The sequence below is a fragment of the Cyprinus carpio genome, chromosome B10 (assembly GCF_018340385.1).
Source record: "Cyprinus carpio isolate SPL01 chromosome B10, ASM1834038v1, whole genome shotgun sequence".
Lineage (NCBI taxonomy): Eukaryota > Metazoa > Chordata > Actinopteri > Cypriniformes > Cyprinidae > Cyprinus > Cyprinus carpio.
In genome coordinates, this window is record NC_056606.1 from 21,205,894 (window position 1) to 21,232,385 (window position 26,492).

At 36.4% G+C, this 26,492-nt stretch overlaps 1 protein-coding gene across 2 annotated transcripts in view; it reads left to right on the forward strand.

The window, feature by feature from the left end:
• LOC109086782 (cAMP-specific 3',5'-cyclic phosphodiesterase 4D-like) overlaps nt 1-26,492 on the forward strand; it is a 193,668-nt gene that overhangs the window by 7,498 nt on the left and 159,678 nt on the right. For both annotated transcript variants that reach the window (XM_042733243.1, XM_042733245.1), the window contains exon 2: nt 8,866-8,951. In XM_042733243.1, coding sequence (XP_042589177.1) covers nt 8,907-8,951 — 45 coding nt within the window. In that variant the 5' untranslated portion in view covers nt 8,866-8,906. The remainder of the gene's footprint in view (nt 1-8,865; nt 8,952-26,492) is intronic.

Sequence of the window (26,492 nt, forward strand, 5' to 3'; positions counted from 1 at the left end):
CAAGCCATCATTTATTGTTTTTAATCTTGCTTTGACTATTTATGTCATCATTACACATGTCGAATTGGCCTCTCTCCAGTCATAAATCTGTAATGGCGCTGAAACATGACTCACTATGCTTAATTAACTAGCTTGAGGCTGGGGAAATCAGCTGGAGAACTCATCTCTTGTAGCTCAGCAGCGACACCTATTGGAGTCCACCGACCATGACATGAGAGGTCATGAAATGGACTCGTTACTGGTGGTAATGGAATCACTATAGACTTAGTCTTTTATTTGGGAATAACACCCATAAAATGTGCTCATTACCTGTAAGATATTTCTGAAATGGATGTGTTAAGACATCACACCTGTTGTGTGAGTCTATAAACAGCAGAAAAACATCTCTTGTGTAGCAAATCAGAAAATGTGACCAATCAGGGCTTCCTCTTTGCCTGTCAATCAATTTGCACACTTGGTGATACTGGGTTGAATGACTTGTTTTTGAAGGGTGGGATTTAGGAAAGACGGTGTTTGGTCTAGTTTAGTAAAAGTAAAGTATGTTTATAGTAATTTTTTTTTTTTTTTAACTTTTTGAATCTCTTTACCCCTATGTGGTGGATATAAGTACCTTAAAGGTACCTAAAAATCAAAAGTTCAAAAAAATAAAATAAAAAAAAATTAAAAACCATGGACACATCCCATAAACCCGAAGTCTCAGGTGCAGGACAAAAATAAGGAAAATCCAAACTAAACAAACTAAATGTCCACACACTAATATTAGACTGCTCCAAACAAATTGTATTGATTCAAGTGCAAGGTTTGACCATCAGGTCTTCGTAAGGCACCTGAATCAATCAAATTTCACTTAAATCAATACATTTCTTTGGCGCAGTCACATATCAGTGTGCAGACATTTTTTGTTTGGATTTACCTTTCAGAAAGATAGCACTCCATTGACTGCTTTCATACCTTGTGCTGTAAATAAAGATTATAGGAGTGTTTTTACAAGAAAATACTCTTTCAGTTTTTTTTACTTCAAAATTTCATGTTTATTTTAAAGTTACTTGCCGTTTCTTAGTTTATTAGCAATTTCTGAATGATTTTTCAGTGTAGTATTACTAGTATTTCAAAGTAAAGAAATACACTGAAATCAACGTCCTGAATCCCTAAAATTATAAATGTTTAGCATTTAAAGTACAATTGTTTATTGTTCAAATTCACGTCAAGTTCATCTATCTTATAAAGAGTAGTAAAATATCATAGGCTAATGCTTTACGTCAAAGACTCTACTGATGAAAAGTCTCTTCACAAAGATAAGTGACCTTAGTTGTGGCCAATTGCTTTTATTTTGAAAAGGCTATCACTAGGCTTTTTTAATGTGTGGGACTGTGATTTTATTGGCTTGCTGGCTCAGTCAGGTAAACAAAATGTTTTTTTTTTTTTTTATAATTTTGTATGATCTGCGAAATGTGCACTTTGCACTGCAAGGTCTAAATAAAATTGTAAGAAGTAAACGTTCTGACCTTTTCCCTCGGATAGAATGCAAGTATTCAGTTTCACAGTACATTATTTCCCCAAAAATTACATTTTGGTAATAAAGTACAATTACTTTACAATCTCGACTTGTCTTGGCTTGAGCTGTTGTTGAATCTTGCTTAAAATAATAAATATTCTGCATTAGATAATATGTAAAATCAAATAAAATTGATTTGATGTTCCTAATCCCACCTAGATCTGTTGCAGTGTGTCCCAGATGTATACACTTATGAAACAGTGTTCTCCAGTAAGCTTTCTCTGTTGCTCTATATGATGAGGTTATTCCCTCAGCAACCCAGGTAATTTTAGATACTGATTGGACCAGGTTGTATTTCAAACCCCAATTTAGTTGTCTGGAAATTGGTTCATTTTTAATATTACAGTTGAGAAATTGTGCATCAAAATAACAAACCTGAAATGACATCGTATTGTATGTTGTTTCTCCATGCATCACAATATTGGTTTTGTTAGGTTCATAGTAGTGTCAGACAGCTCACAAATGTACCGCCTACAGTCCATTCACTGACCGTCTGACTGCACGCATAACTGGGAAGCACTTGCAAACATGCCAGTTTCCAATCAGATTGCATTAATTGTTATGCAACTTCCTGCAGTCTGAGTGCACAGGTCTTTATCAGTCTGCATGGCAACAAAGTTGTTTTAAAGTTACCGGACTGCAGCACTGAACACTTTTGAGGAAGAACTAATCACGGATTTGCCAAAGTTTGCCAGGTTAGTGCCATCAAATCTTTGAATATAAAGATATTTGGGGTTTGGTTTGAGGCATTAGGAGCAAGTAAACCAGATGGGCAGAACTGTGAAATAACCTGGGAAATAATCCATATTTAGGTAGCTGATGCATAACATTAGTCAATAAGAGGATTTTAGGTTAAAAGGGACAGTACATGCTTTAAGTGCTGTGACTTGTCACTGTTTCTTTCAGCTGTTTTGTCACTTTAGTTAATTTTATGTGGTGTGACAAATTTATTTTTAGAAGTACAAATATTCCATGTCATTCCTTAGTACTCATTTATGATGTTTGTAGAGACAGAAATTCTGATTTGAAGTCTACAAACAGTGCTGTCAGTTGCCTTCTTTCCATACTGGTCCATGATGCCAAAAGTCAGCAAGCATGAAAATATTACAATAATATATTGAAAAATGTACAGCTGAATGTCTGCCAGTGGAAAAATGCTTTTGCCCCCATATTGATGTAAACTACCATTTCAAATGTTTGGGGTTGGTCATACTTGTTAATGTTTTGTTTTTGTTTTTTAACAAAGAAGCTTCTTCTGCTCACCAGGGCTGCATTTATTTGATCAAAAATACAGTAAAAATTTTGTAAAAATGTGAAATATTATTACAATTTAAAATGACTTTTTTATATAAATAATTTATTCCTGCCATCAAAACATTTTCAGCATCGTCAGTGTCACATGATCCTTTAGAAATCAATGCTGATCTACTGGTCAAGAAACATTTCTAATTATTATCAGTGTTGAAAACAGTTGTGCTGCTTTATATTTTTGTGGAATACTGATGGATTTTTTTAAGGATTCTTTTTTAAGAACAGCATTTATTTGAAATGAAATATTTTGTAACATTGCAAATACTGTCGTTTTTTGTTAAATTGAATGCATAATGTATTATTTTCTTTTAAAAAAAATCTTATCCCATACATTTGAATGGTAGTGTAGTTAAAGCAGGTGCTAATGAGGCCATTCCTCAAATCCTTCTTGGAATCGAAGAAAGAATCGACTTGGTGCGTCTGAGTCTACCAGCAGCGAGACAGTAACTAAAGGCCTCACAAGGACACCCGTATGAGTCTCACTGATGCACAGTGATGTCAGGAACAGCTTCCAAGTACGCTTCCCCCCCGAGAGGAACGTGCTCTGGATGCTGTGTCTCGCCGGTGTGCCCTAAAATTCCATTCAGACGGCTTAATATCCTTCATTATCATTTCTGCCCCCTGGTTCATTTTCCATTTAATATCAGCGCCTGTAGCAATGAAACTGAATTAGTGCACTCTAATGGTATAAAATCCCACAATTATCCGAGGACTTTTTGAAGTGATTTAGAGAGTCTTCAAGAGCACAGGGCTGGTTTAAAGAGCGGTAGGGGATCGCAGGGACTCCGCCGGCTATGGATTTTTATCGGTTTTAGAAATAACCCACAGTGACTCACTGCGCTGAAGTGTCAATCTTATCCGTATGTGACCGTGGAAGAACTTCTCATTTTTGAAAAGAACTTGACTTGTTACTGTAGCCAATTCAGCTCAACACTTTCCAACCCCACCCACGCAGATCTCGCTTTACATCACAGGCCTTATTACAGCGAGAAACCTCATTGTGAATTAAATGACATGTCATGACAATCAGCAAGGACTTTTCATGTTTTGTTTTCTTCCACCGCAGCCATTGTGTGACTGTCAGCAAAGCAAAACGAATAATTTCCCCTTTGTATTGAAAGTGACTGGAGACCGTGTTTGTCACCAGACTTCTCGTTTTAGTCGTTAGACTATAATCTAATTTTTAATAACACAGTCAGTCTGTTTACCGAAATAGCCAAATGTGACCAAAGCACAGGGACATTGCTGTTTCATGGCTCTTAATTGAGTTCTCAGTTGTTGTTCATTTATTTATCAACTTTGTCTCAGATGTCTAAAATCTAAAATTAATTAGGAGAAATAAACTGGCACACGTGAGTCAACAGCTGACATAAAAGCAGCCCAGATTATTTTTTGAGAAATGTTTGAGTTCATATTGAGATTTCTGGCTTTTGATCGCACACGTTGAGATCTCTTGAAATCCTAGAGGAGAAATATCATGAAAGATTACTGTTTATTTTTCACATTTGATAAGCAGGAGACTTTAAAGTCAACATTAAATGGACCTGATTTATTTTAACATTTTTTTTTTAATTAAATATTTGTCTTTATAATATTTCATCTTAAAATTTTCTTTTTGCTTACTTCACTTGTGCTTACTTTGGCTTACTTATGTATTTTTCAACCACATGACATATAGAAACAATTTCCACCATCCAGTCGATTGTCAAACAGTGTTTTAGTGTGATTTATTAATATTTTAAATTCAATTTTTGTATTTTCAGTTTTCATTTTAATTTAAATTTTTTTTGCTTATTATGTCTGTATAGTTTTTTTTAGTTTTAGGGTTGACTAGTTTTACCATTAGTCAATGCATTAGCTAACATGAACTAACAACGAAAAACATATTAGTAAATGTTGAACATTAAGGTTAATAAATGCTGCAATATTGTTCAGGTATCATGTTAACTAATAGTTAACTAATTTTAACAAATGAAACCTTATTGTAAAGTGTTGCCAGTTTTGGTTTATTTAGTTTGAGTTTTGTGTAAGTACTTTAAACAAAATGAAAATGAGATTTTATGCTGATTTTGAGCTACTTTAAATTATTTTTAATATATTTTTTAAGTAATTTTTTTTTTTGTCATGCACATTTTATTTAGCATTTTTATATTTCAGTACTTCAACTTATTTTTTTTTCCACAAACGTGAAGCAGCATCAGGCTTTCTGCCATCACATCCCTTCATCTCTCTTCAGTCTTTCATTTCCTGTAGGTAAATAGGGAAGAGGCTGCAGTAGATCTCCGCTCATCTCACAACGTAATTGTTCTGTGCGCGGCTATCCTGAGTTTCCGTCAGGTGTTGAGAACGCCAGCGGAAGAGCTTAGAAATCCTTCTGTAGCTGATGAGGAGACAGATGAAGAGGCTGGCAGTCATTTCCTTGCAGTGTTTTGGCTCAGTGTTTTTCGTAGGCTTAAAGTGGCAAACATCCATTGATTAGTGATATCGTACATCCTTAGATGCTTCTCCTTCAGTTATTTAGTTATTTTGCAGTTACTGGAGCCTTTAGCCAGGAAGTTGTGTCATCAGATGGTTACCAACGATCCTAAATTGTTTTGACCCTTAACCACAACACTCTCCTGTTGGCGGGTCAGCAGTGGTGGCCAACCACTTCTCACTCCCTCCTGGCTGCCAGCTCAACTCCTCTCTCCTGCTCCAAATCCAGCTAGAGGCTCTCTCTGCTGCCTCCCCTGTCTTCACACTGCCTTCTTTCTCTCAGTCCCCCTCAGTCCAACATCTGTTTCCAGGCTGGTTGGGCTGGGAAGACCCTACATCCCACCTCGACTGAATACAACCATGTCTGCCAGCCTTTGTCCCTGCAGTCCTGCACCAGATCTTTATAACGTTCAGAGATCCTTTCAAATGCCTTCTCCCACCCCTCTTCCCATGGCACTGTAAGCTCCACTAGGATGATCTTCTTTACTTCTGTGGAGAAAAGGACTGCTTCAGGTATTAAGGTAGTATGGACGTCATCCAGGAACTGGAGCCTTCTCTTCAGGTCTACCCTAAACTCCCATGCTTGGGCAGACTGCAGGAGGCTTGCCCTGGTTTTATTGGGCCTGGTAAGGCTCGATCCTCCAAAGGTCAGTCTATGTCACTTGTCCAGGCTCCCTGAGTTCCTCGCTCAACAACCTTTGCCTTCCTCCGCTCTTCCTCAAGATCCTTTATTTCCGCCTGGACCATGGCTCTTCTCTCCACAGGGTTGGCTTTCCCCCACCTTTGGAAGCGGGTCATTCCCAGGCCTTGCCTTCCCATGCATGGTGGTCCTTTGATATCTTTGAGCTTTAAGTTCCCTTCTGCTAGGACCAGAGATGCTGATGCCTCCCACTTCCGTCCTGACCTGGTCTTTATTCACGCTTCTCTGACCTTGTTGTCTCTTGAATCCCTGAAGATCATTGCCACCCTGCACTTCGCTACTTGGAGCTCCTCAACCAGGGAAGAGAAAGGTAGTTGTAATTGCCCAGATCTGATGTACAGCCTGGCTGATGTGAAGCCTGGAGGGACACCCAGCCACCATCTGAGGTGTGAGTTGATCTTACGTTCCACTTCTTCCACTGCTGTAAGTGGAACTTCATACACTGTCATCGGCCACATCAGTCTGGGGAGCAGACCATGTTGATAAAGCCATGCTTTAAACTTCCCCTGGGAGACCTGATTTGTCAGTTTTCTTTAACCAACCCTCTGCTTGCTTCACAGTGCTGCAGACATTGTTGTGGTCCCTTAATAACTCGACGTAGCACTTTCCCAGATATTTGATGGGATTGTCCTTGATGGAAGGGATGATTTCACCTTGTATGACCAGGTTGTACTTGGATATGTTACCCTTCCTAATGACCAAGCTCCTTGATTTTCTTGGCTTAAAAGTCATTCTGGCCCACTTTGCCACGTCATCAAGCTTTGTAGGAACCCACCTAGCCTGTACAGTAGATAATGTGTGATTGTAAGGTTATCCATGTAACCCCTGATAGCTGGTTGCCGGATCCCTGAGTCCATCATCGGGCCTCTGGTTTAAAACTAAAAAAACTTCCAGTCTTGTCCAGGCATCTTCATGGCTTCAAGTCTCTGTCTGTTTGATGGAAGTTGCATGGGCTGAGGCTGTGCTAGTGGTAGGGCTGCACGATATATAATTTCAGCATCAATATCACGATGTGTCCATCCACGATAGTCACATCACAGGATGTGCGATGTTTTGTAAACTGACCGTTATATTTATAGACTACTGATCGTTTTCTTTGCTCACACACAGACACCTTGTCCCCGCACCGCTAAAGTCTGTCTACACTGGATGTGACTTGGATCTTTGCAAATTATCTGAATTGTGTGTCAGTTTGTCATAAATAGAATGCGGCATCAGTTTACTGTCGGGGACTTGTCATGTCGCGACCGCACCACATCCAGTGTAGACAGCATCACTGATTATAATGGGTTCATAGTATTTTGTTGCCTTGTGCCGCTCGCATCCGGTTTAGACACAGTGAGAGCCACGCAGATGCACGTGAACTCTGAATTCTGTTCACTTCCGTGCCTATTAATTTGTGATTGATGCAAAGTTTTGTAAATATGGGTGTATTTGTGTGTATCCTTGTAAACACAGTTGCTTATGGCTTAGGTGAAGGTAAACAATTGAGAAAGAAAATGGATGTGTGAGAAAATTGTGTAGCTTTAACACAGATTTATTAGATATAATTTATTAATTTATGCCAACCCCTCAGAAGACCTCAGATGATGCTAACCCAGAGACAACATACAGAACTACCACATTTTGCTCTAAGTTTGATTACATAATTGCTGTTAATAGTGGTAATCGTCTGTTTGTTTACATTTTTTATTGATTTTTCTGAACATTTCTGTCGTATGCACATAAACTGACAGTTATCACTGATGAGCTACTACTAAATATTATAGATTATTTTTTTACTCACCTTGATGATTTTTTCAGTTATTTTTTTCTTTTTTCTTTTTTCCAAATAGAGCTATTCAAGTCATCTGGTAATATTTTTTCTTCATATCGCAATCTATATCGTAGAAAAACAATATAGTTTATTTCAATATTGTGCAGCACTAGCTGGTGGGCTGCTTTGGACACATCATGCATCTTTCTTCTCCTCTTTGTTCAATCTGTTGCTGATTTGCATGATTTTCTGGCCCAGGTTTGTTGCATTACTCTACAAAGCTGGATTCATCCCAACTGTAGTCTTAGAGTGGGTGTTCAGCTCGTCTGTCCTCATTTTAATATTAACTCTGACCCCATCGCTCAGTTTTAAAACCTAGTGAGTTTTCTCGCTAACTTTCTATAAAGTGTCTAATTTGAAACTCTCTTCATGGGCAGAATCATTAACAGTCTCTCAAGTAGCCACATAAGTAGTGACTTGATTTTAATAGATGATTTTTATCAGGTTGATTAGGTAACAACTTGATATAGGGTGTGTAAAAAAATAAGTAGTGCACAGATCAATTGGGTAAAATAATGAATGTTAGCAATTTTGTTTATTTATATATCTGTTCATTCATTCATTCATACATAAATGTTAATTCATTTATACATTTGTTTATGTGTAGATGTTTATGTATATTTATTCATGCATTCCTTTATACACTTTTTTTTATTAATACATTGTTCATGCATTTATTCATTTATCCATGCATTCATTTATGCATTCATTCATTCATGCATGCATTTATTAATATATGCATTTATTCTTTTTTGTTTTTTTTTTTGATTTAATTATGTTTTTAATTAATTATGTTTTTAATTCACACAATTATTTATGAATTTATGCAAGCATTTATTTATTCCTAAATATATTTTGTAAAGGTGCCTATGATGCCTAAAAGTATTGTTTAGATGAAGCAGAGATTCATTGACTATTGGTCTTCTACACCCATACCCATGTCTAAAGTGCTTTTACCACGTCTGTTTTGACTCTTTGACCAGCTTTATTCTTGTTTTTCTCTTCTAGCACTTTGACTGTGTGAAGAATTACATGCTGGAGCATCTCGCATGATGAAAAAGATTGATTGCACAGTGGCAGACTCTCCAGGGACTGTGAGTGCATTTTAGTACTTCTGTACCTTCACTGTACAAAGTGTAAATGAGGAATAAATCCCATAATGTGAATCTTGGGAATTGGGGTGAAGCAATTTTATTATGTTCCACTAATTTGTCATAGAGAAAGCCTGTCGGCTGTAGAACAGCCATCAGAGCCTGCGTTCTTACAGTATGTTCACTACTCTCGCTTTTTTTTTTAATTGCAATCATTCTTTGCCTCTGAGGTTTGATGAATCATTCTAGGAGCTCTGGGTGATGCATGTAATATTCAAGACTTTTTGCAAGGAAAAATGATTTGCAGCAAAGTTTAAAGGCAAATGCTGATAAATAAAGCAGAATAAATGCTGATGAAATGCACCTTTGATTTGACTCATTACAGAACAGCGGCACCAGAAGCAATTACACTGCCTCATTTAAAGTCAAAATGATATCAAAGGGACTCCATTTACTTTCTCAATACACAGTATTATTGTGAATGATTCACCAGTGCATACATGCTATTCCCCCAAAAAGTTGTTTGTCTGTATAATCTTTCATTAATATAAATTGCAAACAGTTCCAGAAGAATTAAATAAAGTCCTGTTCTCATACTCAGAAATACATTATCAAAGTAAATGGGTTGCCATTTCATCTTGACTTTTTGCCACAACTTTTTGTTTAGTTTAAGTGCTCTGTAAAAAAAGATTTTTCGACAAAGTGTTACAAGAAAATATTATTTCCAAATTAAAATGTCACTTAATTTAACATGTTACTAGCTGATTGTTTTTGATTTGTAAAATTTACTTGACATTTCTGAGTGAAAATTGCTTCCACATGAGTTTTTGTCAGTGAATAAAAAATGTAAATAATACTAAATAAAAATGAAAATTTATACACTTATTAAAAAATACAACTAATGAAATAAAAACTATATATACATAAAAAACCCATAAAACTAAATAAACCAAAAAATTAAAAACTAGCCTAAAACTAATTGAACAAAATCTAATATAGACAAGGGTTCACACAAGTGGGCAAGTCCACATGCGCGACCAAAATAAAAAATGCACTGTATAAATAAGTTCTGACAGCGCATTTGCAGACTAACATGGATGACCGCTTTTAATGCACAGTTACCATTTTAAATCAACAAACTAAAATGTCATTTTCAAAGTACAATGCAAAACTGTGACATTTCATTCACTGACGCTCTTCAGTCAGCAGAGCTCAACACGGAAGCGTATACACTTACATACATACTTGTCAGCAAGCCGCCAAAATAAAAGCCTGCTGATTTTAAGGTTGAAAACCTTAAGGTTGTAATGATGAAATATTAGCATTTTATTTTTAAGTTTACTATAAAATAATTGTATTTGTATTTTAAAACTCCCTTTTTATTTTAAAATATAAGTTTTGCCTCACTTTATTTTGTTTATTATTTTATTTAAACAAAGAAACAAAAAAGCTAACTAAATAAAGTACAATAATATTATCACTATTATTAATTAAAAATGTTTATAGTTATATTTAATGGGTCACACTGTCACACTATGTGCAGTGTGAGGACCAAACCAAATCTCCAGGTTCTCTTATGAGAACCAGGCTGAAAAATTTATGTGCACCCCTGATTATAGACTTATTACTAAATATTATATAGTAGGGCTGCACGATTAATCAAATGCGATTGTCATGCGAATTTTGTTAGTAAAGCAGGTTCTGTAATCAGAAGTAAATCATCATCATGTGCTTTCAGATGGAGCAGCATTTACTACACAGAGCCGTAGTTCACTGACAAGTTATGAAAAAAAAAAGTCAGACGATATTATTGCACGATTATGAAATCAAATAAATCGTTTGCGATAATGACAGCTGTTTGCGTAGCTTCTCAGTGAACTATGGCTCTGTGTAGTAAATGCTGCTCCTTCTGTAAGCATATGAAAATACCACATTTAATAACACATTTTTATAACACTTCTTAACGTCACTTGAGTGTTTGAAATAAATCCTTCTGTGATATAATGTGGCTACTTATGCAGAATAAGGCACGCAACATATTTCATAATATTCTAAGCAGTGATAAAGCCATTGCATTATAAATATACTTTTTTAATGAAAATGATAATAATAATAACTCTGATAAACCATATATTGTCATAATCGTGTGTTTATTAGTCACATTGAATCAATAAAAGCAGTTAAATCTTAAAATAAAAAAACCTAAAACTAAATAAGCTAATTTAACAAAATGTAAAACTTTATAGATTTATTAAAAAAACTAAAAAATATAAACAATATAGTCATATTTTCAAAAAACAAACAAACAAAAACCACCAAAACTAAAACTTGATAAACTATATAGACAAATAAAAAAACTAAAGCTAAAAAAAAACCTCCCCCCCAAAAATCTAAAAACTAAAAATGAATAAAAACTTTATAGACATTTAAAAAAACTAAATCAACAAACAAAACCTGAAACCAAATAAACTAAATCTAAAAACTAAAACTTAAAAAATGTAATAAAAACAAATATACAGTAGTCATATTTTAATTATAACTTAACTGTAATTAAATTGAATGAAGTTAAAATTTTAATGAATTAAAATGGAAAATATAAAAATTATATAACACTATAGTAGGCATGTGCAACAGTGATCCAGTACTCGGCCGTGACAGCGATGATCGATTATGAAAACGATGATTGTGGAATTTTTTATTTTTTTTATTGGTTATAGCAGCACTTTGGGTGGCACCCTGAGCTCTGATTGTTTAGCTTGCCACAGCATGCAGTCCAAAATATAGACGTAAGAAGAGAGAGAAGCATGGCATCGAAGTCACGTAGTGATGTCTGGGTTAGCTACGTGCAAATCTGATTAATCTAATATAGGATGCTTTGGGATATTAACATTTATTAACATGCTGAATGCGCTGCATATTACCAGTGTTAAGTTTCATCAAATGCAATGCCTGATATTGACTGAGTTATTTGAGATGGTCATATTACTTTTAGATGTTTCTTATTTAAAAACACTGATGTTATAATAATGCAGCAGTGCTTTTTTCATCATATTTGTTCAACAGTACTTATTACAGCACATATTTGTGTTTTTGTACTTTGTATGGCTTTGAAAACGTGTAGAAGATTTCAGGAATTAATTGATAATGTAGCTGAAAATATAGCACACATCTGCCATAAACATAGCATTATAAAGAGAACTTTATAGAATCTGAAATCTATAGTAAATTTCTTGCCCGTGTTTCAGCGCGTTGAAAGCGCATCACGGCGAGAGCTCTCTCTCTCTCTCTCTCTCTCTCTCTCTCTCTCTCTCTCTCTCTCTCTCTCTCGCTATAGCACATAACTTAAGTTTCAGTGGCATTTCATAAACATAGTATTATAATTAGAACTCTATAGAATGTGAAATCTATAGTAAATTCTATATGCTTTCCTTGCAGTGTGCTGTCATGAAAGCGCATCAAGGAGGGAGCTCTCTCACTCTCTCTCTCTCTCTTGCGCTATAGCACATAACTGAAAGTTCACTGGCATTTTTTTTTTGCAAAGATATTGTAACAAAAGACAGTTGTAATGTTACGTCTATGTTATGTATCTAAGTTATCTGATTAATATCATATGATGTGTCATAGAGCAGGCTTCAGTTTATTGGCATAAGTCACTCTTCAGCTTCACCTCAGGCAGCTATTTATTTTTTTAATAACATTGCTGCATCATAATCATAATCTAACAGTGTTCTAATCATGTGTTTATATTTCCATAGACAGGTTTTCATGTCATATTTTTATTTAAAAAAATTAATTTTCATAACAGTCTTCAGATGTTTTCATTACGGTCATGCCCCGCCACCCTGCACACGCCTTGCCTATTGATGACTGAAATAAGAAATTGCCAAAAATGTCCATCCCCTACAATATAGGTTTAAATGCATTTGTCCCATATAATTCACAGTGTCAGCTCAAACGATCAATGCACACCCTTTGCTAAATGTAGCGCAGTGTTTGGGTCAGTCATGTGATTTGTGACGGAAGTGTGTGTCACCGTCGGAAAGCTCTAATGTGACAGAGGGTGCAAGATATAAAGAGATGTGTCATTTTCTCTCTTCTTGTGTGTTTTTGTGTATCGGGTGTGAGTATAAGTCAAGCGTGACCAGCAGTGCAGCTGCAAATCGTTTCTAATGCCTTTAAATGAGGGCACACAGCACCACCAGCAATGACGAGCGTGGTCGCGTCAGCCGCCTTTGAGTGCTTTTATAATTACGTGTCCAAATGGCATCTCAGAGTGATGCTGCATGGGCTGGAGGAGGCGAGGTGGAGCCCTACTTCCGGCAGAAATGAAAAATTATTTGTCTCAATTGTTTCTTCTAGACAGCAATAACGGTAACGGTGAAAGTCTCTTGCTCTTCTCAGATTTTCTTCTGAGAAAAAGCTCCTTTTAATCTCAGAGGAGATCTCAATCTTATTTTCATTTGCTCAAGATAATATGAACTCAAACATTTCTCACCAAATTCTTCCACCAAATGATATTGTTTTTATAGTTTCTATACTCTTACTGTGCATCAATCATAGCCTCCTTTGTGTATATTAGGTTTATCGTTATCTAAGAATAAAACCACAGAAAGTATTTTCTTTACTTGAAATAAAATAAATAACTGAAATACCTAAAAACTTTAAGCTTATTTTATTTCAGCTAGTTGCAAAGTTTGGCAAAAGAAAAACCAACCCCCACCCCCCCCAAAAAACCCTAATACTAAAACTAAATAAACTGAACCTAAAAAATAAAACTTATATAAACATGTATTAAAAAGTACAAACTAAAACTAAACATACTAAATGCAATAAAACTGTATCGACATATTAAAAAGTTAAACTAAATGAACTAAAACTAAAAAATAAACTTAATAAAAACAGGAAAACTGAAACTAAATAAACAAAATCTAAAATCTAAAACTTAATCAAAAGCCATAGTAATTTTTAAAAAAGAATCTAATAAAATTAAACAAAAATGGCACTAAGATAACATTGTATGTATATATGTATTTTTACTCCTTAAAAATGATTTTAGGAGAAACACCTGAGCCAGAGTTGATATTTAAATAAAACTGAATTGAGAACTCTGTTGAGTCTCCTGAGCTTTGAAAAAGCAACCTCTGAGCAAAAGAAGCCAAAAGAAGAGGTTGGCAAATAATGCTCACAAGTCATTAGAAGCATTAATGGCTTTCCATCTGTAAGCCTTATTGTTCATTCTGTATCTTTAAAGTCTGGCGTATTGAATCACCTGGAGCGCAGCAGCAATGTACCACTATTTTCCTCAGTCAGCCATCTCCTCCTGTGGCTTTGTCATTGATGCGCTGTGATTGGCTGAATCTTGTAAAGGGCACAACCCATTTTTTTCATGCCTTTTATTCATAGGTTTGCGTTTATCCGTACACAGGCATGTCATGTAGCATCTGTCTGTCAGATAGACGTCAGCGTCCTTTCATCCGCACACACACACATTTCTGCTGACCTCAGAGCGGTACATTAGCCACGGTGAGGAGTCCCACATGTTTGATCACATCCTGATAGCTCCTGATTCAATCAATCTGATCTGATTAACAGTAATAGAAGAAGATCTTACCAGTAGAAGCCTGAATTTTCCCAGATCAAAAGAAGACGACGCAGCATCTGCCTTTCATACGCACTCAGCAGCCCACTTATCAAACAAATGCTCTTCCTGGATCTTTTTAATAGAAAATGATTATGGTGTTCTTTCGCATAAACATACGCAAAGTGACACTTTCCATGATTATCTTGGTCGAGTAAATCTTACAAAAACATGTACAGGTCACATTTTACCACTGAATCAAAAAAGAAATAAAAAAGAAATTATATTTTGTACAGAGAAAATTAAGCTGTTTTTTAATTCTGAGTATTTATAAAAAGTGTTTTTTGCCTATGTATTTAGACTATGTATTTGTTTAAACTTTATTTACTTTTTTATTAGAACAATTAAACACATAACTTGAGTTATGTATTTATTTATTGATGGTTTTAGACAATTTAGACACGTTTACACAATTGTTGCCTATTTATTTAGACTTTTTATGTATTTGTTTAAATTTATTTACTTATTTTGACTATTTTTTTTTTGTTGAAAAATGTAACACATTCCTGCAATTAATTGATTTGATTTAGTACATCCTATGATGTGTAAATACTGCTCTAAATATATGGCTCATTTTCTTTATGCAGAGATACTTATTTTGCTTGATTATGTGGTGAAGAGTAACGCCATGTTTCTGACAGGTTTTGAGAAGTTCACCCAGTCACGTGACCTCATTTGTCAACCCTTTGCAATTGAAAATCCACTGAGGGCAGCAGGAATAACAATGACGACTTTCATATAGCGCTTCTGTGAGATACAGAGAGATCTGTTTGAATAGCAGGCGGTGTCATTCTTCCCCTGCTGTATTCGGGTGCTGTGTAATCGTGGCAGTGTGAACATGTGCGTACAGTACATCCCCTCTGGTGGTGGCAGAGATTGTCTGGCCGCTGCTGCTTCAGTGCATTAGGCTCAGGCCCTGACGGCTGTCTGGATGACGTGCTGCTAGTGTACGAGCTGCAGTAATGGGACAAGGACACCCACACACTGCAGAAACCACCGAGTACAATGGCCTGTCAGAGACATAGTGGATCTGACTGCGTCCTCTTCACCCATCCCTGCCACTTACAATATCAATGAGACTCTCCCACCGCCGATCCATTTTAACAAACTCTAGCACTGCTTCCTCACACACAGTGCTGCCTGCTGTCCTGTTACATGTGGAAAAAACAGTATTCTTTTTTTTTTAGAGGACAACTAGACTTCTGTGTTTTTTGAAGAAAGTACGATTGCTGCGTGTGACTGCGAAACTCGCAGCCAGTTCTGATTTAGCAGTGGCAAGAGTGTTCTGTTGGTTGCTAGTAGGGATGCTCTGATCTAAAAATTTTGACAGATACTGTTAACTAGGGATGCACGATATTGAAATTTTGCCGATCAGATATGACGATATTTTTCAAACCATTTTGGCCGATAGCCGATGCCGATACCAATATTTTTAAATTTGTTTGGAAACATCAACAAGTCTCTTCTGTGCAGAGATTATAAATAAATTATTTTTAATTTTAGTTAGTTTTAAACAAAAACTTACTTGTTAGAATTGTAAATAGAATTGGGAAGTCGTGGCCTAGTGGTTAGAGAGTTTGACTCCTAATCCTAAGGTTGTGGGTTCGGGTCTCGGGCCGGCAATACTACGACTGATGTGCCCTTGAGCAAGTCACTGAACCCCCAACTGCTCCCCGGGCACCGCAGCATAAATGGCTGCCCACTGCTCCGGGGGTGTGTGTGTTCACTGCTGTGTGTGTTCACGGTGTGTGTGTGTGTGCACTTTGGATGGGTGAAATGCAGAGCAGGAATTCTGAGTATGGGTCACCATACTTGGCTGTATGTCACATCACTTTTTTCATAAACAATAATGACGTTTTTTTTTGCCTTTTAGTCTTTTATAATTAGAGCACACTGAAAGCTGAAAATAACTATAAATCAATTGCTGCATTTTTTCATAATCAGTTAGAAAAAATATAAGGCACATTAATGAATACATCTGTATATATGCAATTATTTGTGACAGACGGGCTTTAGGACCTTGGGGATGCTGTTGTTGCTGCTGCACTCTAGAAACTGTTGAAACCGGACATGTCATTCATTCTCGATTAAATGTGGCGATCCAAAACAGTAGATCTAATCACCATTCAGACAAACATTTGATTAAAGAATGAGCACACTTCTGACATGATCTTATCGCTAGCACACCCTGAGCACATGTATGCTATTCGTCTTATCGGCAAGGCATATCGACATAATTTTTCATATCAACATTGTCAACATTGTAAGCCATTTTCGTCCGATTCTGATAACATTCTGATAATATTGTGCATCCCTACTGATAATAGATCATTTTTTATATTTGAAATCTGACAACTGATATGTTGGCCAATTAAAGCTATATATAAATCCAAATTTGTATATAATTTTTGAGAGCCTTATTACAAAAACGTCTTTATCAGTTTTAATATATTGGCCAAATTTTCCCTGTCATGCCCATAACGATAACATTACAGAAGAACATATATCAGCCAATACTGATGTGGCCATCCTGAATGGTTCCTAGGGTGTTCTGGGTGCTTGCTAGTAGGGCTGTGCGATTAATCGGAATCGTCCTAAAATCACGATTTGAGCCTGCACGATTTCTAAATCGCTTTAAAGCATGATTTTCCGCAGCCCCGACCTCCCGCAGTATGCTTTCCGAACCAATCAGAATGCAGTGTGCCTAAATGGAGTGCGAGAACAGAACAGACCGGGCATAGGCCTACATAAAGCCAGGTTCACACACTCCATCTGTCGTGTGTATTTTTTTCGTGCCCATGTTAACGGATCAGAGCATTCACACTGCGCACGGGAAGAGATGCGAAGGATGTGAAGAGAGAGATTTGCGCTTCCGCATTATATTAATGTTCTTTCGCACTACAATAATGCGCTCTCAACATTTGTCATTAAAATAATGCCATACTCCAGGAGCGATGCGTCTGCAGCAGTCATGCAGTGATATATTTATGCAGTGTTATTATTTTAATTGGATTGACATGGAAATGTAGTAATTACACAATAAATGCATATAAATAATGTCTACTGTTTCACAGTCAACACTGGCTTTTTGGCTAGATTTAAAACAAGGAAAAGTGTACTATTAGATAAGGCAATAATAGATGACACACGCGGAGGTAGGAAAAACAAAGTTATATTTACTGAGTTAAAATATATATGTCTATGAAAGATTGTATTACTGTACTGTGATAAAATAGAATCACAATGCTGAAAAAGCATTTTCAGAAACAACGTTTGGATTTTAAAATAATGGGTAAATGTTGTGTTTGTGGTAAACAGCCGTGGATCAGGAGTAGACTGCAAACGCGTCCTGTGTGAAAGCTAAATGAGTCCATGATGCTTCTGCACCACATACACATACTGTATACACACTGCAGATGGAGTACATGTGAATCTGGTGCAACAAATCTATCTCAACACCTGAGGCACCGCTACAATGAGCTCTGTGACCAATGCATTAGAAAAAATATTATCCCTGGACACGGGATTCTAGACATTTTGTCACATCTTTACTTAGTGATTATTTTGACTTATGTATGTTCTAGAGACATGTTACAACTTTTTGATAAAGCTCTCATTGGTTTTCTTTTGGAAATATGTTTAAAATTCACACTGAATGCATTTATGACTGTAAAGCATGTCTGTGTGTGTCAAAACCGTGATTAAAATCGCAAAATTGATCAAAGAAATCACGATATGTTTTTTTTGTCCATATCCCACAGCCCTAGTTGCTAAGGTTTTTCGGAGTAATTGCTAAGTGATTGCTTTGATGATTTAAGGGGTTGCCCAAGCAAAACTTGTAGCCAGTGCTAGTTTTGCAGTGGCAAAAGTGCTCTATTGGTTTCTAGGGCATTCTAAGTGGTTGTTATGTGGTTGCTAGACTGTTCTTTGTGGTTTCTAAGGGTTCTAACTAGTTGCTAAGTGATTGCTAAGTTGTTCTGGGTATTTTATATTATAGATATATATGCATAGATGCCTCATTAGCGACTGTTTCTATGGGCCGCTATACGTAAACCGTCTGCCATATTGTAACGGTCAACTTGACGTCATTCACCATAGTATTCACTGAATATTCGAAAGATGCCACAATCCTGCACAGAACGGCTCAATGGCTCTGTGAGAACCTACAGTATGGTGAATGACGTCAAGTTGAACGTTTCAAGATGGTGGCCGCATTTACATGTCTGGAGCCATCAAATGGGGCATCTATACATATCTATGGTTTATATGGCATACTGAGTAGTTGCTAGGGTTTTTTAAGCAGTTGCTAGGGCTGTTGTTCTTAGTTGCTAAGTGGCTGCTAGGGTGTTCAGTTAGTTTCCTGGGCTTTCTGTGGTTATGTAGTTTCTAGAGTGTTTTAAATGGTTGTTATGACATTCTGGGTGGTATTTTGAGTGCTTGTTAGGTGGTTGCTGTAGTGTTTTGGGTGGTTGCTAGGTGGTTGTTCCAGTATTTAGGTGGTTTCTTGGTTTTCATCAAAATAACCCAAGTCTAAGTCTCTAGATATTACACAGGTCTCTCCTCCAATGTAAATTAGACTTTTTTTCCCCAATACTTTTTATTTTCCAGGCAAAAATCGTGAGTCCAAAACAAAATGAACAGTACACCTCTGATTTAAGTATGAACAACAGCAGTGGTGAAGCTTCCCTTAGCGAACACCTCTCATTATTATATAGACTTTAGGCGGCCTTATGAAAACATTCTAATTATCATGAGGGCTTTTTATTTGATTGCTACATTAAATCTGGGCAGCGTGCAATTTTTCTGTTGTTTCTCTGAATAGAGTTGCTTATACAGGATGACCAGAGTACCGCAGAGCAGCAGAAAAACAAACAACAGTGCAAACAATAACCGTCCCCAAGGAGAAACTCGCCTCTCTATACAGACTTTCAAAAGAAGATGCACTTGACCTACTTAAGAACACTCATAAATTCAACTTAGCCAAGACCGGCAGCGAGAATGACCCGGCTCAGAGCGGCAGTAAACACCAGCGTGCAGCAGGTGCATGACTGCGTTCATTTGGTTTTCTTCAATTATGTCCTACACCTTATTCATGCATTTGTATGTGGTTTGCAATTTTAAACCAATTACGCAAATGGTCCAGTGCTGGAGGACGAGGACTATTGAGCCGTGGCCACACATTTAGCAAGGATAATCCCTCTTCATTGTGCCGTTACTAACGAACCCTTGAGAGGTGAGTCTGAATAGGCAGCTAATGTCTGTAGGACACGCACAGCCACGTGCGCTTGTGAACGGAGCATGGGCAGTCCAAAGTATCCAATTGTGCTGATTTATTCTTCACCACAGCTGGATCTATAAACAGCAGATGAGTATCTGGTAATTGACTGTTAAATCAATAAGAAACCATGATGTCAGCGTACTTTATGGTGTAATAACCGGGGCGTGTTATCAGATTGGTCTGTACGGTTGTGTTCAGGCTTCTCTTAATTGGTTTGCTTATTAGCCGTCACTAATGATGATTTATTACGCAATGAGAATGCTAAAATGAAATACAATGTTATCTCACTACCACACTGGAGCAGCAGCGTTGGCAGACACTTCATTGATGAACACACATTGGATCTTAAGTGAAGAATAGCAAAAAAAAAAAAAAAAAAGACCGACTACCGCTTGACAAAAGAAATGTATTCTGGTTAGAAAATTTGCCCGACTTTGATCGACGCTGCAGAGTACCGCAAGAGCAAAAGGAGACCAGACGTCTAGCTCAGGCGCTGCAGTTGTTCAAAAACAGCTGTAAAAGCATTGATGAAGCGTTGACACACACTTTATTCTCATTGGTTAGATTCTGTGATGACAAGCACAACGTGTGTTGTGTGTTTATTTTAGCAATTCAATTCCTTTAATGCTCGCAAATCTGTGTTTTTGTAAAAGTAAAGCTTTTTTAGTGTAGTCACACTGTAATATTAAGTCACGTTTATCAAAAAACACTGATAAAAAGATATATACCCCCACTTTATTGTTATTTAAATAGTATACATTTGTGTTGAACTTTATTCATGAACAGATGGCGCTGTATTAAGCAGTATAAAAAAAGTGTTTCTGTTGCTCATGAAAACATTTCTGAAACGTCTGTGTATTTGACAAATATTGCTTTTATTTCACTTCATCTGTGATAGAGTATGCAAACACCGTGCGAGCATTACTAACAGGAGCAGAAAGTGTCCGACTTAACATCTCTGCTTTTAATTCTGCCCCGACTGTAAGCGGCTACTCTCGCCAGCCGGTGACAGGCAAACAAGTCTAGTCTCATGAGAATGGCTCATCACCCCACGGAAGATGGGGCGGCGTGAGCAGAGCTCATTAGCATTTAAAGGAAAATGCATTGAAACGGCTCGCTGTGAACAGAGATGTATTTCACAGGGTAAAAAGGGTGTTGTTTGACAGTACCATTGAGAAATTTTAACCAAAGTATGTTGTAGACTTTTCATTAAAACCCTAAAGAATCATATCAGCTTGTGGAAAATGGGCATCCGATGTCCCCTTTTTATGTTACAAAGGTTATTTAGAGCAGTAAGTGATTTTCTCTTTGTCTTTTGTTATGTTAATAACATTAGACAGTAAGCAGGTATATTAGGCTGCTGTCACAATAAGAGCTTATGCACAGATTCAGCATACTGATACACAACATAGATTTTCTTTCTCAACTATTTCCATTCCAATTTACCTGAATACTCGCCAAGATGGACTTTTTTCATGATCCAGTCAGTCCCTGCTGGCCATAATCAAGCTTCAGCCTACTTTTTCCCCAGTTGAATATACTGATGAATTAGAATTGTGTCATATAATGAAAGTAAAATGGTTGAGAATGTCACTTCATGTTGACTTGTGAAGCCATCCTGGGCTTTACAAAGCTTTTGAGAGTTTTCTAAACTTCAGTTTCCTTTGGAATCGGGAAATAAAAGACTATAAAACCTTTTCGGAAAGTAGATTTTTAAGACTCAGACTGACATATTAAGGCACTGTCTATTGCAAAGGCTTGAAAATGTACTTTTTGCCATTTTCAGATCCACAGAGAGGCGGGCAAAACAAACGAGCATTGTCTTCCTACTAACAATTGTACATGGTGTAACCTTCAGCACTGACATCATAAATCCTAGATGCTGTAAAGAAATAAACACGACCCTTGCAAACAAGCATCACTGCGCTTCTCGTTAGAATTGTACAGACGTTAGTCTTCTATAATCTGACTGCAATTACATGCTGTTTGTCACACCTGTATCAGACAAATTTTGGTTATTAACATTATTCAAATGATTAACCACTTAATTTAATTAATAGCCGCTGTCTATGCAGTAACAAGCAAAGTTTCATGGTCAGATCAGATTCACTGTTTCAGTCTCTAGGATCATTTACTATTTATGATCTCTGTTCCAGTCCAATGAGGATCAAGGTAAAATCTGAATGACCAGCAGGGAAATACCTTCTGCTTTTAATAAAGGACTCTGCATGTCATGTTGCTACTTAGAAATAAATGAGAAAATAATATGCATCTATGCTGCTTGATTTAATAAACCAATAAGCCTCTGCTTCACGTTATGCATAACAACACGTCTTAAACATGCATCCTCGAGTGCCTTATTGCTTCTATCAGATGACAGCAGCTATGTGCTTCTTCTGGCATGTAATATAGTTTATTAACTTAAATGTAGATTTGTTGATCAGAATAGGTTTGAAGAAATGTAGCATGACATCACTTGCTCACTAATGGATCCTATTGCCATCAGAATGAGAGTCCAAACAGCTGCAAAAACATAGGGTTGGGTATAGTTTTTTTTTTTTTGCAATACCGGTGCAAAAATACTTTTAAAACCGTACCAGTGTCATAAAACGGTGCCTGAACCGATACATAAAAATAATAAAAATAATAATAATAACATGAATTGGCCTTTAGCGTTATAAACACATGTAATGTCTGCTTCATTCTGATTCGGTTCTAGTACTAGATCCGGTGACATAGGTACCCAACCCTATAAAAACATCAAAATAATCCACAAGTAATACACACCACTCCAGTCCATCAATTAACAACTTATGAGATGAAAAGCTGAATGTTTGTAAGAAACAAATCCATTATTAAGACATTTTTAACTTAAAATGTTGCTTCTTGCTAAAATATGAGTCCATTCACTGCAGATGATCCATTGGTGAGCAAGTGTTCCTGTGGCTCAGTGGTAGAGCATTGCGTTAGTAGCACAAAAGGTTGTGAGTTCAATTCCTAGGGAAGACATGTTAGGTAAAAAAAACAATAAATATGTTAGCCTGAATGCACTGTAATTCGCTTAAGTGTCTGCTAAATACATATATGTAAATGTAAGTGATGTAATGCTAAATTTCTCCAAATCTGTTCCTATTAAGAAACAAACTCATCTACATCTTTGATGGCCTGAGGGTGAGTACATTTTCAGCAAATTTTCATTTTTGTGGAACCATTCCTTTAATATAAAATAACAAATGCAGATTATTGTTTTGACTATGTATCATCCAGTCTGATTTTAGATTATTCTTTTATTTTTATTATCATAAATTGAATCTCTTGTACAAATCTCTTTTTGCTTTGTCATTTTTGCCCGCTTCATCAGTCATCAAGAGCGAGTTTTTTAAAAAAATTCAGCAGCCGTGTGACCTGAAATGACATTTTCATCTTGCAAGTCATTCCTCACCTTCAATTGTTGCTCTCGGTGACAAGCGAATCCTTAAATCTTTTGTACATCACGCTGGCTAGAACATCTGAATTGAATAGGTGCTACATTTATCCCACGTACAGCAGCCACACACCTCATAAAGCCCTCAGCAACACACACATAACCCCAGCCCCCTCAGCGATATGTGTGTACATCACTCTTCCTCCTCTCATTCCATCTTTCCACCGCTCTCGTATGCTCGTTCGCTGTAAGCAGGCTGTTTATCTGAAGTTCCCTCCTGAAACACTGCAGCAATTTTGCCTTGATTATTCAGCCTTGTTTGATTGCTTATTCTTTCAGAAAGCATTTTGCTCCTTAGCCTGAAGTGACCCTGAATTAATCATTTATGTAAGTACGGTGATTGTTGTTACCCTGCTCTACTCATTGCCCTCAATGTTTGGAATGAATATTAATTTTCTAGCTCTATGCTCTAGTCTTTATTTGTGTCCCTGTTTTATTTTTCTATTTTGGGGCATTCCAAATTTTTAGGAGAAACATCTGAGACAGAAAAAATAAGAAAATCTGATTGCCGTTTTACCGTGCATAATTTGCCACCATGATGCTTAGGTCTTGTGGATGGTTGTTAGGGAAAGGTAGGGTTGCTAGGGTGTTCTGGCCTCGCAAACAGTATAAAGCCCCGTTCACCCCAAGAACGATAACTATAAAGATAACTATATAGATAACAATTTTAGCGTCCACACCAGTGAACGATATCATCTGTTTATTCTATGCGCCAGTCTACCTCTTTAAATTCTTGAGCTCGTGACAGCAGGATTGATTATGATTAACTGTCAATATTTAATAGTTCATCAGCTGGAAAATATTTTTTTGAAAGTGATTCTAATGATATCATTTCTCTGTGCCTTTATCGTTATAGCTGTGGTGTGGACCCTGCTATTCTTTAATATTGAGAATGATTTTTAGAACTATATCGTTATCTTTATCGTTCTTGGTGTGAACGGGGCTTAACATTATGTAAATTTTTAGCTCATTTTATCATCCATCAGGTGAAAATATGATCTCTTGGATAAGTAATAGCACATCTCTCTGCTACACAGTTTGAAGAATAATGTTTGCAGTAGTGTTATGTTTAGTATTATTGATATTATTATAGTATTTTTTCCTTCATATTTTGAATTAGCTTTTATTTTTGTTTTTATTTTTTGTTTTTATTTTAGATTTAGATTTTTGTCTTTTTATTAGTTTTTATTTTTTTATATTTATTTAACTTTATTTTTATGTTAGTTAGTAATTTTAGTACTTAAAGTGAATTTTTTTTATTCATTTTTTAAAACTTTATATTTAAGATAAAATAAATTATAGCTAAATATAAAAAAATCAGAAAATAAGACATAAAATTTAATTTGTTTACTTAAAACTAAACTAAACTAAAAGAAATTACAGCTAGAATTAGTAGTTTTAGTACTTAAATTTAAGTTAATTTTTTTTTCTTTTTTATTAGTATTAATTTTAATTTTAGTAATTTTAATACTCCAACTTGAATTTTTTTATTTTATATTTTTATTATTTTTTTATTATTTTCATATTTATATTTGGCTATAATTATTATTATTTTTTTTTAGTAATTTTAGTAGTTTTTATTTAGTATTTTCTTACGTTTTAAGTTTGCGAATATTTAAAAGTAAGATTTTGTAGTAAAATGTTGTGGGACAACTTTCACAAATGTAATAATTATTGTTTAAATCATCTGTTAAAATGCATAAATGCAATGGAAATCACTAATACATGCATGTATGAGCAATAGTAATGACACTTGCATTAGCCAACACCACTAACAAATCAGTGACAGCCGCAAAATCCCCTGAGCGGTGCAAGAGCAACCTTTGAGCAATAGACTTTCACTGCAGAATCATGAGTCACGACCTTGGAAGGGCAGCAGAAGTGACCATGCGTTCTGCTGTTGTGGATTCCGGCGTCATGCTCAACTGAGACGTGTAAAAGATTCACTCAGGCCTGAGAGCTTCAGCTAATCTCTCTCATGGTTCACACACACGTCCCATTGACCACTGCCGCTCTATTCATTTCAGTGCTTTAAATGGTCTGTAGATTACACTTGCATCATTTTCCTTTTCCATTTTACCTTTAGAATTAAAGTTGCCTTGTTATATCTGTTTTGATTGGTTACCGTCTGTATACTGTACTGAATATTAATTATTGTTTGTGACGTCAAAGACCCATTTTGCTTGGTTTTTCATAAACAGTCTGAGAAAAGTGCGCTTTGTCTACACGAGATATTAAACTCATATATTTCAAAAGAGTGAAAATAATCTTGTTTTTTCCAAGATATGACCCCTTTAAACACTTCTACTCTCAAGGGCTGTAGCAGATGCTGAGGTTTGAAAAGTGCTCATGAATTTTACATTAGTATGGAGTTTTATTCATTGCACTAAGCCATTAGGCCCCAAAGAGTCTTACAGCAGTATTACAGTATATTTAAATGATTGGTGATTGTTTAAGCTTTCATTACAAGCATGGCACAGTTGCAGAGTTATATTGACAGGGGGAATGTTTGTTGCTTTATCAGAATAGCTTGCAATCGCTCAGCTCTGTTACACTGGCTTATTTTATGCAATTAAAATGTTAATGTGACTTTGCAGAATAGCTGTAGGGCAAGAGTGTAGGGTGGTATTCCAGCTGACAGTTACTCCGAGTCTGTTGGGCTTCTTTCCTTTGTCACCTCACATGTCTAAAAATATAACCCAACTGTGAGGGGTTAGACAAAGTTATTGCTTCAAACACAGAACCAACAACCTGCTGACGGCACTTGTTGTAGTCATCTCTCCGAGGGTTTGACTGGGATTACAGCCATGCATCCTGGGACTTACGCCGTTATGTATCGAGAGCGACGCTTGTGACTGTAATTCACTGAGTTTTGGAGCCAATCCTGAGCTAATGGAAAACGAATCAAGTGTGCTTTCTGTCTGACATGGAGGTCTTCAGGTTGTTTGTTGGAAATGTGTAAGAAAAAGTATCACAGGCTCATTTGGGAGCAGCAATTATACCATTTTAGAAATGGGTGCTAGAGATTTAATGGGTCTTAAATGGCCGGAAAGGGCCATTAGAAGATATTTGTAGAGAATGATGGAGGAAATGGGTGCAGAACAAACCCGTGGCACTATTTAACTTCAGTGTGTAGCTCATCCT